Here is a 17979-nt window from a genome sequence, read left to right as displayed (position 1 = left end):
TCCAATCTCAAGGGTTCCTCACGCTCCGGCCCAATAGAAATCATGTAAATCATTCTAACTTAGCTAAACACAGACTCTAGATCTTTGCTTACTACGTACAAGGAGCCCTCTCACTTTGAGAAGTTGCTCCCACACTGCCGCTGATGAGACTCAATCCCGGATCATTGTTCCCAAACTTTCCAAACTCTATGTGGACACGGTTCTATATTCATAATTACTGAACTCTATGTTGATAATTATAAAACTCTATGTTCATAATTTTTGAATTTCATATTTACAATTATTGAACTCTATATTTACAATTACAGAACTCTATGTTCATAATTTGTGAAATCTATATTCATAATTATGAGAACATGTCCACCTTGCCACAGCATAATTTTCCAATTACACAAAACTTGTATTCACTTACTCCATACTAATACTTTTTGGGCCAAAATCATGTTGGATGAAAGCGTATTGACTTTGGGCTTCCCATAACTAATTGGGCTTTGCTAGACATATTAGGCCCTTTATTATTTCAAATACATTTTGGGCCAAGATATATTTCAATTTTTTATACGCATTCTGCCACCGCTGCAAACTATGGCAAATTATTATGTGAATTATGGTTTACATAGTGATGTGTAGACCATAAAAAAATATATATTAATTTTTTTTTTTGAAAACTAATACCATAATTTCATTAAAATAAATGTTCAATACAATTTGAAATAGTAAAAGGCCAATCAAAGTGACTAGTTTGAGAACGGGCTGTCTTTGCTAACACAAGTGCAGCCTTATTCACCGATCTAGAAATAAACCGAATAGACATATGATTAAAGTGTCGTTTTAGCTTCCTACATTATTTGTGTACTGAATGTACATTGTTGATAGTATAGTCCACACAATAGTGATTGGCAAACGATGAAGTGAGTAATATTACATTTATTTTCACTTTATTTTTTTTAAATCCTTGTTAATGTGGCATGTTTTTATTGGTTTAGAAAAAAAAATGCGAGTTGCACTTTATATTCACTTCTTCCAATAAAACCAGATATGTGGCAAGAGTGTTACTTCCTATTTTCCTAATGATACACAAACTACTTATCATTTGTTGAGTGTAATTACAAGTATAATAAATTTTTAATTGGAATATTGATACAAAATTAGGAGATGTTTTAGAATATGATTGTATTTCAAGGTGGACAAATCCTCTGTGCGTACCGGTATTTGGTCATATCTACTGAGTTATTGAGTCATCATAATTTACATTCTTCGATCCTAAATGCTCTGTCGGACCGAGGTGTGGGGGGCGTTAAGGTTGAGGATTCAACCTTTTGGGAGAAGAATATGATTGTATTTAAAACATAAATTGAAAACACTTATAGGTATCTTAGATTTGTTTGTCTCCTTATGAATTTTTATTGGCTAGAATAAAAAAGCATGATTTTTAATCCGTGTAAATCCTAGAATAATGATGATAGATTTCTCCCATCTACTAAAAAAAAAAAAAAAAAAAAAAAAAAAAAAGCTAAACGCAAAGATGTTAGATTGCGGTATGTTTATTAATGAGAAGAGAATAGCGGTTGTTTCATAATTTCAGTCTGGTTTTATACATTAAACTATACGCAGTGCAGTAATAATGATCACGAGATGGGACCCCCTGCCACCGGAGTTTCTAATTTGGATCCATCGCCTTCTACCTTTTTTAATAAATGTAATTACTTAGTTTCTTTCAAATTCATCACAAGCACAATTATATTTGCTACCACATACTTCATTTATACGGTTTAAACTCCATAAATCCTCTATAAATACATATGTATGTATTTTTAATTTGCATGTGGCATTTAATATTATTATCTAGAGAGATAATTATGGCTTATTTCGAATTGAGCGGAATACTATAGAAGCTGAATTGAAATCAAAATCGCATATAAGGTTTTAGTTCCAGTTTCTAAATATAGAAACTGAAACAACCGATTCTTGTTCGGAACTATGTGGTTTTGGATCCAAACTGGGAAATAAATAATAAATAATTTTAAATTAAGTGTAAGAACAAAATTATTATTATTATTATTATTATTATTATTATTATTATTATTATTAGAGAAAATGGTCAAATAATCTCTCGAACTTTACCTGAAAAGTCAATTAGGTGCCTAAACTTTTTAAAGTTACAATTAAACTCATTAACATTTTATTTTAGTGCAATGAAGTCCAAAAAATCGATTAGTGACTTGTGATAACATGTCACGAGGGTTCGAGTGCCATTTTTTATTTTAAAAAAATGAATAAGGGTCAAATAGACCATTGAACTGCACATCAAACTACAATTAGGCCATCAAATTTAAAAAAGATGCAATTAGGTCCCTGAACTACACAAATTTATGCAATTAAGTCTAAAATGACATGTTTACTTGCCATGTAGGTTGCGAATTTTAAAAATAAATTTTAAAATAATTTTAAACAAAAAAATTAATTAAAAAAAAATAGAACGACCGGAGACGAAATCGTCTCCAGCCATGTGGTCTTCGTCTCCGGTCGTTCTGGATTTTTTTTAATTAATTTTTTGTTTAAAATTATTTTTAAAATCCACAACCTCCACGTCAGCAAAGTATTAGGTAAACAGGTCATTTTAGACCTAATTGCAGGAATTTGTGTAGTTCAGAGATGCAATTACACTTTTTTTGAATTCGATGACCAAATTGCAACTTGGTGTGCAGTTCAATGGCCTATTTAACCCTTATTCCAAAAAAAAATAAAAAATAAAAAATCAATCGCCGCATTCTCCCGCGATCATTTCTGGTTACCTCTCTGGAGAAAGGTGACCAATTTCTTTCACCTTCCCGGAGAAGGCGACCAAAACTGGTCGCCTCTCTGAAAAAATGCGACCAAAACTGACTTTTATTTGTTTGTCCTTTCTTAATTCTTTTCAATTGTCATTTAACCATTTAAGAAATATAACTTAGTAACATGTAATATTATCGTTCAATTAAAATAGTTTACAATAGTAGAAAATTATGCTGTGGAATTGTGTCCACCTTGCAAGATGGACACGGTTTCAAAACTATTTATAATTATGAATATATAGTTCAAAAATTATGAATATATAGTTCTATAATTATGAACATAGAGTTGTGAACATAATTATGAACATATAATTTTGTAATTATGAATATAGAGATTCAATAATTGTGAATATGAAGTTCAAAAATTATGAATATATAGTTTTATAATTATGAACATATAGTTCAGTAATTATAAACATAGAGTTTTGTAATTGTGAATATAGAGTTCAGTAATTATGAATATGAAGTTAAAAAAATTATGAATACATACTTTTATAATTATGTACATATTGTTCAGTAATTCTGAACATAGAACCGTGTCCACCTTGCCAAGCGTAATGATTTGAAGAAATAAATGACCAGGGATCGAGTCTCACCAGCGACAGTGTGGGAGCAACCTCTCAAAGTGAGGGGGCTCCTTGTGTGCAGTGAGCACCGGTCTAGCCTCTATGGTTCATGTTCAGTTGAGTCACCATGATTTACATCCTCCCAAAATGCTCTGTCGGGCCAGGGTGTGGGGGGCCTTAGGGTTGGGGTTCAACCTTTTGGAATAATGATTTGGAGAAATATTAGGAAAGATGTTTGAAAATTACATATTAGTTTTCTTTATTGAAAGGTGAAAAAAAAAAAAAAAAAAAAAAAAAGTGTTGCGTGTTGATGAAGGTCCTTCCCCGGCCTTCTATAAGAAGCCTCTCGTTGTTGCTCTTTCTTCAACGTAACGGTAATTTTCCTTTTTGTCCATTTCGATCTCTTCTCCTTTTGGCTTTTGTTCCGTCCCAATCTATCAATGGCAGAAGATGAAGGTAGCCGCCGTGCACTTCCCTCTAAGAGGCCTAGAGATCAGCGGCGGCCACCGGTGACGACGTATAGAGGCGTGCGTATGCGGAGCTGGGGGAAATGGGTGTCGGAGATACGCGAGCCGCGCAAGAAGTCTCGCATATGGCTCGGCACTTACTCCACCCCAGAAATGGCGGCGCGTGCTCACGACGTCGCCGCCCTCAGCATCAAGGGCGCCTCCGCCACACTCAACTTCCCGCACCTCACCGACTGCCTCCCTCGCCCCGCTTCGCTCCACCCCAGAGACGTCCAAGCCGCCGCTGCTAAAGCCGCCGCCATGGAGGACCTCAACTCCGATAATGTCGTCTGTACGTCGGAGGAGGAGGAGGAGGAGCTGGCGGCGATAATTGAGCTTCCTACACTCGACGGAAGCTTCGAGTCAAGGCCCGAGTTGAAGCTGGTCGACTCGGCCGAGTCGTGGGTGTTGCATGATGAATTTTGTGGGTATTTTGTTGATCAAGTAGCAGATGGGGAAAGTGTGATTCTGAAATGGGATTCTTGCTAAAAAAAAAAAAAAGGATTGTTAGTTTTTTTTTTTTTTTTGGAATTAATATTTTGATTTAATAATCCATTTTATTTTAATTAGTAGCATTAAAGTTGTGCATAAATATAATATGAACTTAATTGCATAATCATCATTTCATGCATTTTAAATCTTTGGTTTTTTTCTAAGGTATGTGTCAACCAAAGCACAACTATGCATGATAAATTTGATTGCTCTGTGCATTATAAAACAAGTGTTAATAGTATTCGGTATATAATCCAAGTAGTACACATAAATTTACCCAATAAAAAAACGTATTGTGCACAATAGATACTCATTACTCATTTTATTATATAATTACTTATTTAAATTTATTTTATCTGTCATATTTATTACTCTGTATTTATTAGCAGCCAAACTAACTCTTCTTTCTTTGTTTTAGTTTTAAAATGTATCAATTTTACAGTATATAGTAACTCTAAATTAAATATTATAAAAAATAAATTACAAATAATTTAAATTAAATATTATGAACTAAATCCAACCTGTAAAATGAGACAAAAAAATATCATTATTTATCAATTTTCAATTTCTAATTACCAATTATTTTCTAACTTCGATGAATCACAGTCACTATAATAGCCTCTAGAATTGTGATGGACAACTAACCAAGATTTGTATAGGGGTACGTGGTTGATATGTGTGTGTGTGTATATACACACACACACTTGATAGTGATAATATACAATGTAATTAATGGGATTTTAAATTTTAATTCAATTTCAATTCAATGAATATGCATATATTAATGCTACGTATACTTATTATTGGGGGCAATACTAACTCTGTGTTTCAAAAAGTTAAGAAAGTATATATAAATAGATACTACATTGTACCGGAGTCAATAGTATTCAAAAAAAAAAAAAAAAAAAAAAAAAAAAAAAAAAAAAGCCTAAACAATAATTATTTCATAAAATGTCGCTCTCATTGAACTTTATGATTACTCCTTAATTAGTGTAGTCATATATATTGCCAGAGAAGTGGTAGTTAGATATTTTTGTTTTTTTTGTTTCCCTCTCTTATTCCACAACTGACATCTTTTCTTGGATCCTTATGTACGATGCCTATCATGCTTAATTTTGATGTCTCTATTCCCTACCTAACTCACATGTATATTAAAAATGTTTGTTTTTTTGGAAAAATGTATATTAAAAATGTTGAATCTCAATCTCGAGAGTTTTTACTGTTTCACTTTTAATTATTTTTAAAATTTATGGAGAAGGTGAATCACAAAATGTGCTTTAGTGACTCAAGAATTAAAAGTTTGAAGTCTTATTCTACAATTGTCAACACTTCAATGTTTAAAATATGTATCAAAATATCATCACGATTTTTCCAGATTTTCTTGCTTTATAGTTATTGATCTTCTCCATATCAACGGTTAAAATCAATTCGCAGTTTCTACATACACGACTATTGTCATGAGATGCCACTCTCTCTCTCTCTCTCTCTCTCTCTATATATATATATATATATATATATATATATAAATATATATATATATATATATATATATATAAATATATATATATATATATATATATATATATATATATATATATATATATATATATAGATGGGATCTGGTGCAAAGAATCTCCCAGGTGGAACATGCGGTGAGATTTGTCCCGTTGATCAAATCTAGATCAACTACTCAAATCAATGAAAATTTATAAAAAAAAAAAAAAATGCGCGTCTTGGAAGGCAGAAGCTAAGTGTAAAAATGTTGCACCTTAAGTGTTAGAATGACGCCGCTTAAGTATTAAAATGATGCATCTGATCTTAAGTGTTGAAATGACGCACCTTCAGCATTAAAAATGGCGCACCTTAAGTGTTACAAAGACGCAACTTAAGTGTTAAAATGGTGCACCTTAAGTGTGTAACTGACGCACCTTAATTGTGTAACTGACGCACCTTAAATTGTTAAAAAGGTGCACCTTAAGTGTTAAAAGGACACATCTTAAGTTTTGAAAAGACGCACCTTAAGTTTCAACAATAACGCACCTTAAGTTCTCAAGTGTAGAACTGACGCACCTCAAGTGTTAAAATGACGCACTTTAAGCACTGAAAATACGTACCTTAAGTTTCAACAATGCGCAAAATTATCAAAATGCCACCGCATTTCTTTTAATCAGTGTTCAATCTAAACAGTTAATTTTGGCAAGATCCAATGACTATCATTCACTCACATGTTTCATCTGGACATCTCATCCGTATTTGATCTCTCTCTCTCTCTCTCTCTCTCTCTCTCTCTATATATATATATATATATATATATATATATATATATATATATATATAGTTCTTGTTATAGTTGAAAGTCTTGACATAAAATTCAACACATCACAACTCAATCAACCACTAGGTTAAGGGTATGGTCATTGATAGCATAAATTATAAAAACATATAATTGAATAAAGTAAATCCATCAGATTCATCATATCTCAAAAAAATAAAGTGTGTATATCTGATATAATTCATGAGAAACTTTTAGGTATTGATGTTTGATAAAACATAGAAGAAAAGTGCTTTAATTTAAAGAGTAGAAGATTTTAAAATGTATTGATACTTTCACATGCCTTAATTTACCAAAATTGAATGAGATATTTCGTAGCATGTGATGCTTATAATAAAATTGTACTTACTTATAACCTAGGTCAAAGGGCAAGGGAAATTTGCTCGGACCGCTAGTGAACATGCTAGGAAATTATTTGTAAAATTTCCTTGCAAATTTTCTTATCAAAATTTACATTTTCTTAATGAATTGTTTTACACAAATTATAAAAAAAAAAAAAAAAAAAAAAATCGAACATATATATGAGATTTTTTCTTAAATATTTGAAAAGTTTGTGCATTATTGAACTTGTGCCATTCTATAAAGTTATCTTTATATCTATTATCTAGAGAATTCCTTGAAAATTTTCGATTTCAATATCAATCCAAATGCTTTTATCTTATACCAATTAAATTATAGGTTGTGTTGTCTCAACTAAAGATTTCACATTTATTATTTTATATAGTTATGCTCATAAGGTAAAAACCATAAAATACTAAAAGTTATATATTAATGTCCTAAGAAATAAGTAGGGATTATTAGGATTCCATATTATTGCAAATCTATCTTTTATCATTTTTAATTTAACTACAACTAATCATTGTACTCTTATAAATGCATATTTTTTTGTATTTTGTAAATTGGATTGGTCAATATAAAATTCTTCTCAGAACTATTGTTCTCATCTGGTATCTGTAGATCAACCAAACAATCCATGACTGCCAACCCTGCTAGCACCGCCGATTAGCAAAGCCGCCACCACTGCCTCCTCCCCTCGCATCATCTCAGATATTGGCTCTCCAATCCCAGCCACAATAAATACCTTACAAACAACTCATCACTTTATATCCAGTAAGCTTACTTCTTCAAACTGTCTATTCTAGAAGACTCAACTTGTTCCCTTTCTCCGTAGTCAAAATTTTAGTGGATATGTTAACGACACATTAGTGTGTCCGGCTTTGTTTATTCAGGCTCCAGATTGGTGCTCTATTGTAGCCAATTAATTATATATGCAACCAAAAATTAAGTCCGTCAAGATTCTTCTATTTTGTCCACGCCCATCTCGTCTCTGTCTGATGAAGTTATGTATGTTGCAGTAGGACATGCCACGTCCCGAGCCCTATGGCAAACTATTGAAGCTGCATTTGATTCTCATCTTGGGTACAATCTCTAAGTCTCCTTAGTTAGCTATAGTCATTGCGCTAAGGGGATTCCACTACAAGTGAGCATATTGGCAAAGCCAAGGTTGTAATTAGACTACTTGTAGAAGTCGACTGACCAATTGGTTTGGATGAACAGAATCTCTATCAGTTCAAAGGCCTCCACCCTAAGTGATGCGCGATGGTCTCCTCCCTGACCACTAAGGAATCTGTGACGAATGATCAACTAAACGACTATCTCACCGCACATCAGTTCATCTACGCTGATGACATCTCTTTGATCGCTCCGATCCCCCGGAGCCAACAGGAGCAATTGTTGCTTAACGTGGACCATCCAATGCCTCACAACTAAAACGCGCTGCTAATCAACTATGTGGTTGTAGTCGTGGTAATAGAGGAGGACAAGGTCTTGGACGTAATCGTGGCTAAGTTCAAAAGTGTCAAATCTACAACAACTTTGGTCATACTGCCCTACAATGTTATATGAGATATTCAGGAGCCCCCGATCCTAGCCTCAAGTGAAACGACCTAAGCAAATGATCTAGCCACTGCACCATTCTCTCAAAACTTGGTCCCAAACACCGATGCCACTCTGAATTTCTCTTCATTATAACATGTTGAAGAGTACACAGAGAATGACACTCTTCGAGTTGGTAATGATATAGGTTTGAATATTTCTAGTATTGGAACTACTTCTAATCTTCTCCCTCGCTCGTGTCCCCTTCAACTACAAAATATTACATGCTCCTACCCTGACCAATTCTCTTATATCACTGGGAAGGTACATGATTGAAATACTCAAAAGGTCAGGAATGTAAAATTGCAAATCAATCTCAACTCCAATTCTAGTCAACAACAAGCTAAGTGCAGCAACCTCATCTCAACTATATGAAAATCCAACACAATACCACAGTCTAGTTGGAACACTTTAGTATCTAACCATTACTCATCCAAATATCTCCATTGCAATCGACAAACTCTGCCAGCTCAAGCATTCTCCAAACACTAATAAAGCATTAGGTTGCTCTAAAGCATGTTCTAAGGTATGTCAAAGGTAATCTAAACTATGGTTTACATTTTACAAAATCTTAGTCTGATGGTATCTATGCTTTTTTGGATTTTGATTGGGCGGGGTGTCTTTATGACCGAAAGTCAACTAGTGTTTTGTTGTATTCATTGGTAAAAATTTAATATTGGGCGTGTTGCAAGCGAAAGGCGGTGACTAGATCCTAATCAACGGAGCAAAATACAAAGCAATAGATGATGTCTCAACTAAGGTAACATGGTTAATTGCTCTCCTTCGAGAACTTGGTATCACTTACTAAAACCACCTCGAATCTAGTGTGATAATCTTGGTGCTACCTATTTGTGTGCAAATCTTATTTTTTTTCATGCCTGAATGATACATGTAAAAATATACTACCATTTTATTTATTTATTTAATAGTAAAATAAGTATTAATATATAGTTAATTCTAAAAATCTTTGTATAACTCACGTTAACTTTTTACTAATTTTAGTTCTAGTAAGTTAATTTGAAAAAAAAAATAACAATTTAGTTTTTGTATTTGAATATTTTTATTATTTTATATATATTTTTTTTTGAATGCTACTGACTCTATAATAAGGGGATCGAATGAGTTTTGAAAAGTCAACTCATTGCAAGTCGAAAGTGTGGATGTATGAAGAAAGTATAAAAGTATATTGAGACTGCGGCTTGGAGGGTTGAGTTCAGCATCTTACCATCGAACCGTGGTGCAGTGACTTATCATAGAGGGATGTGATTAAATGATTAATAAATGTGCACCTATTTATTGAAAATTGATTTTAAGAAAGATATATATGATAACCAAATAACCAAAAAAATATATAGTTAAGCGTATTTGACTACCGAGAAGTAAACATAATACAGTGTTGAGATCCAATTAATATCAAACCCAAGGTCCCGGGTTTAAATCCCATCTGGTTGGTTGGAAACATATTGTTTCCCAACTGATTCAATTCAATTAATTAATTCATTAAGAGGCATTTAATAAACACCACATTTTTAATGGTCATAAAACCCCTTACTTGGCATTAAATGCTACCTATTATGTGTGGCATGGCCCTGATGAGTTTTAATTCATTCCAAAAGGTTGAACCCCAACCCTAAGGGCCCCCCACACCCCGGCCCGACAGAGCATTTGGGAGGATGTAAATCAACTGAACATGAATCATAAAGACTAGACCGGTGCTCACTGCGCACAAGGAGCCCCTCTCACTTTGAGAGGTTCCTCCCACACTGCCACTGGTGAGACTCAATCCTTGGTCATTCTTCCAAAATTTCACCTTTATGACCAGTTGAGCTACCCATGCAGGCATGATGAGTTTTAATTACTTGTACAGCAGATAAGCTAAGCCAGGTATTGGAATGGACAAGATCAGATTTTATATTAGTATTACTCTTAATAATTAGAAGTTGAAAAAAAAAAGAGTTGATTGATACTATCAATACTAATATCGATTGACGTTGTAAGTTAATTTTCTCCAAAATGATATATTCTTCATTATTATGCATTCTCCCATGGCATGTCAACAAAATAAATTTGTTTTATCACTCAACTAATCATCATTACTAAATTAGCAATAGGAAGTCTCAAGGAGAATTTGCACGTGGTATGATTTCTTAATTAGGTTGGAATAGTAGATATATATAGAATTCTCAAACTTTTGCAAGCTATAATAAGTTGTCATGGTAGTTGGAAGATTATACGTATTGTTTCTCACCATATTACTAAGTTTGACAATAGTTGTAAATTTGTAATTGATTGTGTAGTAAATACATAATTGAATGTCGATTCACATGAGTGAATAGATTTATAAAATTAAAAAAAAAATAAAAAAAACATAGTGTATATTGATATTGATATCTTGCAAGATGCAGAGACTAATACTACATACAAATAAATTGATATTTAGGTCATTTGTATTAGTAAGAATTGAAGTTTAGAATTTGATGGTGATATTTGTATTATTATTAAATTTTGATTAAACTTAATATTTTTTATTGGTATTATTGAACTTTTTGGAATAAAAAGAGATCCATTAATGAATCAGATCACAATTCAAAGTATCATATAAAAATAGGGGAGCCCTACAATCATATATACATGAAAATGGTTTTCCTAGCCATCAAGCAATGTGATTTGCAAAAATCAAACTGAAAAATATCCTTAATACCATTTATTACTTGTAAAGTATTAACCTCAACTTGTATAAAATCATACTTTTGATAAAGAACTAATTTGTAATATTATATAAATTGTTAAAAAGATTCTAAGTATCATCATTTTGATAAAAGAAATTAGATTAATGAATATCTCATTATCTCGTCAAAACTTGTAATGTTGACTTGAAGGTGAATGGGACTATAAAATATCAACAAGATTTGATTGGAATGAGTTAACTATATTTAATCGGAATTAATTGAATTAAAAGTGTTCTTAATTATTAAGTTTGAATCTCAAACTTAAGAGTCTCTCACTACTTCTGCCCTAGATACTAGTAGAGAAGGTAAATTGTGATATATATCTTAACTGGTCAAATACATACCTTTCTTTTTTAATCATTGGTATGATTTGAACCTTGCATCTTACGGATGCTAGCAAAACAAAACTTATAAACTTATTTTGAGTTGGTTGAGAAGTAGAATTATGCCATGGCAACTATTTTGTTAACAAGTGGTGGTTAGGAAGTTAATTAGGGTGTATATATAGGCAAGACCTGGCTGGTTGTTAGGTCAATAGACAATAATAATGTATTTGTGGGCATTGATTATGAACTCCAAATTCATTGGTGAAAATAAATCAGCCAATGAACTATATATAGTCAATATTTGAAGATAATACACCATTGGCCACCATATTACAGAGACTATTAATGATAAAGATTTGTGTTTCCCCAGATACGATCTTCTTTTATTTATTTTATTTTAATCAATATTATTTATAGAATGTCTCTCATGAGACCGTCTCATGAATTTTATCTGTAACATGGGTCAAGTTAAGATGAAAATATAATATTAATCAGGAATAAAATATTTGTTTCTTCAAAAGTTCGGTTAGTATTATATTTTTAAATATAAGTATTACATTTTCATCTTGACTCGACATATCTCATGGACAAGGATCTATGAAACTGCCTCACACAAATTTTTGCCATATTTGTATCAAATTTTATCTGGTATGTAGATATGACATCAAAATTCAAAACATGTCATTACCATTCATATCTATACATACTCATGCATTGATGCCACTTCCATAAATACTTATAAATTGATAAATTTTGTTACAAGTTAATTTACGTCGCTAGAGATGGTCATGCCTTCTCCGACAACACCTTGGTCTCAATTATTCATTTTTATTATCCGACAACCGCTAGAATTTTAGTGACCTGATATTACAAGTTACTAACAAGTAATTAGGTTTTGATGGACTAAATTGACATATTTATATATTTAATTGCAACTTCAAAAAAATTGAAGACCTAATTAATTTTTGAAGTAAAATTCAAAAGTCTATTTAATCATTTTCCCTTATTTATATTATTACGTTGTAACTTGTAAATGTTTTTGCACTGCCACATTACCACAACGGAAAATAATAAATGCATGTACTCTCAAGGACAATTACAATTGAAGAGTTGATTGACAATTTGACACGTACATTAAAAAATGTTATTATTGGACAGCAAGCTTGCTCATGAAACAACCCTATGTATTAAAATGAATGTGACTGTCAACTACCCACTCAATTAATATGTGATTTAGGGAAGGTAAGGCATTACAAGTTATCACATTAATCATTTCATATTGTACAAGAGACATCAACGCATGCAAGGTTAACAAGGAACCTCCTATTCATCATCAAATCATCAATACACTTATTTTAATGGATTACTTCTATTTTTTAAAAAAAAAATTAGTAATAATAACTCAAATCCTAATTAACCAAAAAAAAAAAGTGTCTTACAACTTTAAGCCGTCTGAGACTACATATTGGAATGGAATGAGTCCTATCAAATCTCCTTGCTGACAAAATCCCCTCACGGAGTTTATTAACTCTCACCTAGCTTAGCCTAGTACCCGTAACCTGTTTGGAATCAAAAGCAAAAACCAATTGCTCAGATTTGGAGAGGTCTAGCCAGGATTAATCAAACACTTTCCAATGGTTCATGTTTCATCTGTAATTACCTGAGTTGTCCATTGGGTTTCCAACAACGGCAGGTTCTGGCTCCTTAATCTCCACAACCACGGCATCTGATGTAAGGAAGGTCCTCGCAACTGAAGCTGCATGCTCCAGGCAACATCTTACCACCTATATATCCAACAAAATACACCTCATTTTTGTTCATTCTTGAATAATAGTAAGCTAAACTTGCAGTCGAGTCCCATCTCCACAACCACATTATTGTACCAAAAACTAGATGTGACATCGCATTTCACTTATTATACGTGATAAGGTAGCAAAGTCAAGAAAATTATTTATATGTTATATTGAGCAAGAACTACAAATTAATTCCTATGTAGATGTATCCCTCAAATTAGTAATATCCTAATACCAAATGCATAAGATGAGATACTGTGTTTGAATGTATTTAAAGAGGAAGTGAACAAGAGACGTGCCTTTGTGGGATCAATTATACCAGCAGCCATTAGATCTTCATATTTACCAGTTGCAGCATTGTAACCATATTTGGGATTATCATGGGATAAGACCTGAAAAGAATTGTATTCCCAGTTACAAAATCATTTTCGCACTCCAATGAAGATATTGGCTACCTAATTACTGGAATGAAGAATTCATTATAATCTACCTTCTCAATTACAACACTTCCATTTACTCCAGCATTCTTGGCAATTAACTTCATAGGGTAGCTCAATGCTCTCTTTACAATGTCAGCTCCAACCTAAAAGCATGTGTTAATACAGCTGCCTAATATATATATATATATATATATATATATATATATATATATATATATATATATATATATACATAAATAATGAAAAAGACAGTTAAATATTCGAACTGCCTTACCCTTTGTTCATCATTGTCAAGAGATTCTTTAATGGCATCAACTTTAGCTGCAAGACGCAACAAGGTACATCCCCCACCAACTACAATCCCTTCCTCTACTGCTGCCTTCAATTGCCAAACATTCGGATTTACCTCATCAACTTAACAGGTGCTAACTGAAATTAATAAGACTAGCTAAATTCGCAGTTATTCCATTTCAAATACCTTTGTTGCATTTAGAGCATCCTCTACTCTTAATTTCTTTTCCTTGAGTTCAGTTTCAGTTTGTGCACCAACCTTAAAAAGGAAACCCAAAATCAACACAGCAGAAGATACAATTGGACACATTAAAAGCAATAAAAGCATCATCCTATATTAGCAGGGTTTACCTGAATGACAGCAACACCACCCGAGAGTTTTGCAATCCTTTCATTCAGCTTTTCTTTTTCATAATCTTGTTCAGCTTCCTGTACGAACAATCCAAATATACTTGAATTTCAGAAGAGTCCAAGCAATGGCCACATATGAGAGGAACAAATTATTTCATACAATTCACACCTCGGCAAGGTTTCTAATCTGTGCAACTCGTTTGTTTACTACTTCTTGAGTACTACCATCACCAACAATTGTTGTCGACTCCTTGGCCAGCACCACTTTAGCAGCATGACCCAAGACCTCACTTCCAGCCTTGTCCAGCGACAAACCAACCTCCTCTCGGATTACAGTACCTGAGGACAGAACATGCAGATAGCACCACTTCACAATAAAAACTTAGCAAACCACAGTAGTACACAATGTACTTGATAATAAACTGACCTCCGGTGAGAACGGCAATGTCATCAAGATATTGGCTTTTGCGATCTCCAAAACCAGGAGCCTTTAATGCAGCAATTTTTAGTGACCCTCTCAATTTGTTAACAACTAGAGTTGCAAGAGGTTCCTGCTCTATGTCTTCTGCAATTACTATAATGGGGTATCCTCCCCTAATTGCTTCTTCCAGGACATTAACTAGATCCCTTGCATTTGTTATTTTCTTCTCAACCAGAAGTAGCTGCCAAGATAATCACACGTTCATGAAGAATGTTCACATTTTTCAAGTATAGGGAAAATGCTTTTTATTAGAAATAGGCAGACCAGGAAAAAAATTAAAATAAAATGAAGAGCTTATGGGACAACACCTTGCAATTTTCATATTCAGCAACCATCTTCTCGTTGTCAGTAACAAAGTAAGGGGAGATGTAGCCACGGTCAAACTGCATGCCTTCCACAACATAAAGATGATTATCCGAACCTCTCCCCTCTTCGAGAGTCACCACTCCTTTCCTGCCGACTTTACTCATTGCTTCTGCTATCATGTTCCCCACTTCATAATTGTTTCCTGCACTGACTGCAGCCACATCTGCTAGTTCACTGTCTTCAACCTGAAAATTACATTAACCACGAAACAATACAACTTTAAATAACAGAATGAATACCACCAACATTTGAAAGAATACAATTTGAGCAGAAACTATACTATTAGATTTCAGGGGCAGTGACTCCATGGCCATCAACATAAACATTAGAAAAATTGAACATAAAAATCTTCAGCTTTACCTCCTTTGACATTAGCTTGAGCTCATCCACCAGGGCTTTAGTTGTTCTCTCAATGCCCCTGGTAATCTGAATGGGGTTTGCACCAGCAGCAACAACCTGAAGTAACCAGCTAAAACGGCTAAAATTGGGTGTGTTGACAATTTAAAAACAAATTTCTTGGAAATCACCAAACCTAAAACTGAATAGCATTAGATTATACAAACCTTAACTCCTTCAGTTATCAGACCTTGTGCCAGAACAACAGATGTTGTTGTACCATCCCCTGCTAAATCATTTGTTTTTGAAGCAGCTTGCCTCACTAAACTTGCACCAATATTTTCAACAGGGTCTTCCAATTCAACCTGTACTTCCATTTCAGGCTTGCATTAAAGTTGGATGCATATTTTGTTGAATACCATTAAACAAGTAGCATAACACTATCAAAACATCTATCATGTGCATTAGGATTTATCAATATAATTTGTTACTTCATATCATATAATTTCATACTGAATCTTAAATACCATATGATATAGGAAGACTAAAAATTTATTCAAGGCCAGGTTCATATACCTCTCTAGCTACAGTTACACCATCGTTAACAATTTTTGGAGAACCATACTTGCTCTCCAAAACAACATTTCTTCCTTTTGGCCCAAGAGTAACACCTACTAGGTCTGCAAGTTTGTTCACACCTGCCTGAAATGGAAAGGCAAAGTGACAATTTGGAGAAGGATGAAGAGAGAAAGCAAGCAATATGTGGTATAAAAAAATAAAGGAAGATTATCTTGGGAGATTACTTGCAATTTCTTGATAGCAGAACCATCTGTGTTGAAGTACAAGTCCTTGGCCATAGCCCGAACCTTAGATCTCTTCCGCAAGACCACATTTTTCCTCCTACCTCCTAATGCATTTGGAGATAATGATGCAAAAGAAGATAACGTTTCAGAAGATTTTAAAGATTTCTTTTCTATCGTCTGGCTGGCAGAGACAACTGCACCAAGTGAAGACATGGCCGAGAACGTTGAAGCCATACTCCACAACTAATCTGTAACATCATCAACCATAGCATTGTAAAAGTTCCGCTTTTGTAATAGTTTATGAGACATATAAAAACACATGATGCTGGAAAGGCTGGTAGGTAAAAATGTAAACTACTACTCTAAAGTACAGTTCTAGAAATTCACGAAACTCTAGTCTAAGCAAATACAAAACTACAAAAGCCTTAAGTTTGTAATATTTAGTGCTTAAAAAGCTGTTTCTGGAGAGCATAGATCGTACACTAACCCAGCCTCTATTAATATATTAGATATGAATCATTTCATATGTATTTATTGTGTCTTTGTAATCTTATAGAATACTTAGCATGTATCATTTCAAGAAACCTAATATAAACCCAACACTGTCAATCCACAAGTACTGCAGTTGACAATATTCTACAACCACACCCATTCTGGAAGTAGCATTCTCCAAATATTGCACATGAACATATATCGCCTTTTTCTATTGATTATCTCCATTCTCTATCAAGTTCTACCGCTCCGCTACTCTAATTCTAAGAAAGGAGCCAAAAGAGTTAAAGTTTGAGTAGCGAGATTATGGTCACATATCCATAGAAGTTCCAATTCACAATGAATAACAGACAAATTCCCTAACAGACATAATGAAACTAAAAATTGAAGCAAAATGAATCGCAATGAACTTCGCAGAAACTGGGCTTGAAACATTAGCAAAAATCTACGATACAGCAAATGAAAGATTCAAAATCCAGGCAGAATTGCAATTGCAATATAAAAGAAAAACAGAATACCTTATCCTGGGATTGATTGTTTGATGAGTTGCTTTGAGGGCTTTGGAAAGTAGAGTGAGTGAGAGGAATAGCAGAATATAGATAAGGAAGCTCAACTTCTTACAAATAGTTAGTAGGATAAGAAATTTCTAGAACTTCCAAGACGCCCGGCCCACAGTGTTTAGTTGATACAGTACTCTCTTGAACTGTGGCCCAACATCCAAGTTTCTTAGTTGGGCTGTTACTCCGGTCGGATCAGGTCCAATTTAGTCCAGCCCAGTTACTCAAAGATTGATTATATACTCAGTAAATTATCCGTGCGATAGACAGATAAATTTTTTTTATTATATATTTTAAATAATAAAATTAAAAATAAAATTATAAATAATTTTAATATTTAAAAGTGTAT

General features: G+C 33.4%; 2 protein-coding genes across 2 annotated transcripts; one reads left to right on the top strand and one right to left on the bottom strand.

The window, feature by feature from the left end:
• The first annotated feature begins 3759 nt into the window (after positions 1-3759).
• Positions 3760-4534, top strand: LOC109192348 (dehydration-responsive element-binding protein 3-like). Its single transcript, XM_019342939.1, has one exon. It carries the CDS (start codon positions 3841-3843, stop codon positions 4393-4395), a length of 555 nt encoding a protein of 184 aa, XP_019198484.1. The 5' UTR covers positions 3760-3840; the 3' UTR covers positions 4396-4534.
• An 8578-nt stretch (positions 4535-13112) lies between these two features.
• On the bottom strand, positions 13113-17717 carry LOC109192573 (ruBisCO large subunit-binding protein subunit beta, chloroplastic-like). Its single transcript, XM_019343265.1, has 15 exons — positions 17592-17717; positions 16582-16829; positions 16355-16480; positions 16006-16143; positions 15803-15898; positions 15385-15627; positions 15023-15257; positions 14765-14934; positions 14596-14673; positions 14432-14503; positions 14228-14332; positions 14004-14096; positions 13813-13905; positions 13381-13504; positions 13113-13279 (listed from the first exon to the last, which is right to left on the bottom strand). Exons 2-15 carry the CDS (start codon positions 16813-16815, stop codon positions 13266-13268), a joined length of 1821 nt encoding a protein of 606 aa, XP_019198810.1. The 5' UTR covers positions 16816-16829; positions 17592-17717; the 3' UTR covers positions 13113-13265.
• Between the last annotated feature and the right edge of the window lie 262 nt (positions 17718-17979).

This window comes from Ipomoea nil, unplaced genomic scaffold, assembly GCF_001879475.1.
Source record: "Ipomoea nil cultivar Tokyo-kokei standard unplaced genomic scaffold, Asagao_1.1 scaffold1770, whole genome shotgun sequence".
In the NCBI taxonomy this organism is placed as follows: Eukaryota; Viridiplantae; Streptophyta; class Magnoliopsida; order Solanales; family Convolvulaceae; genus Ipomoea; species Ipomoea nil.
The sequence above is the reverse complement of the archived record's forward strand: the minus strand, read 5'-3'. Positions and strand labels throughout refer to the sequence as shown.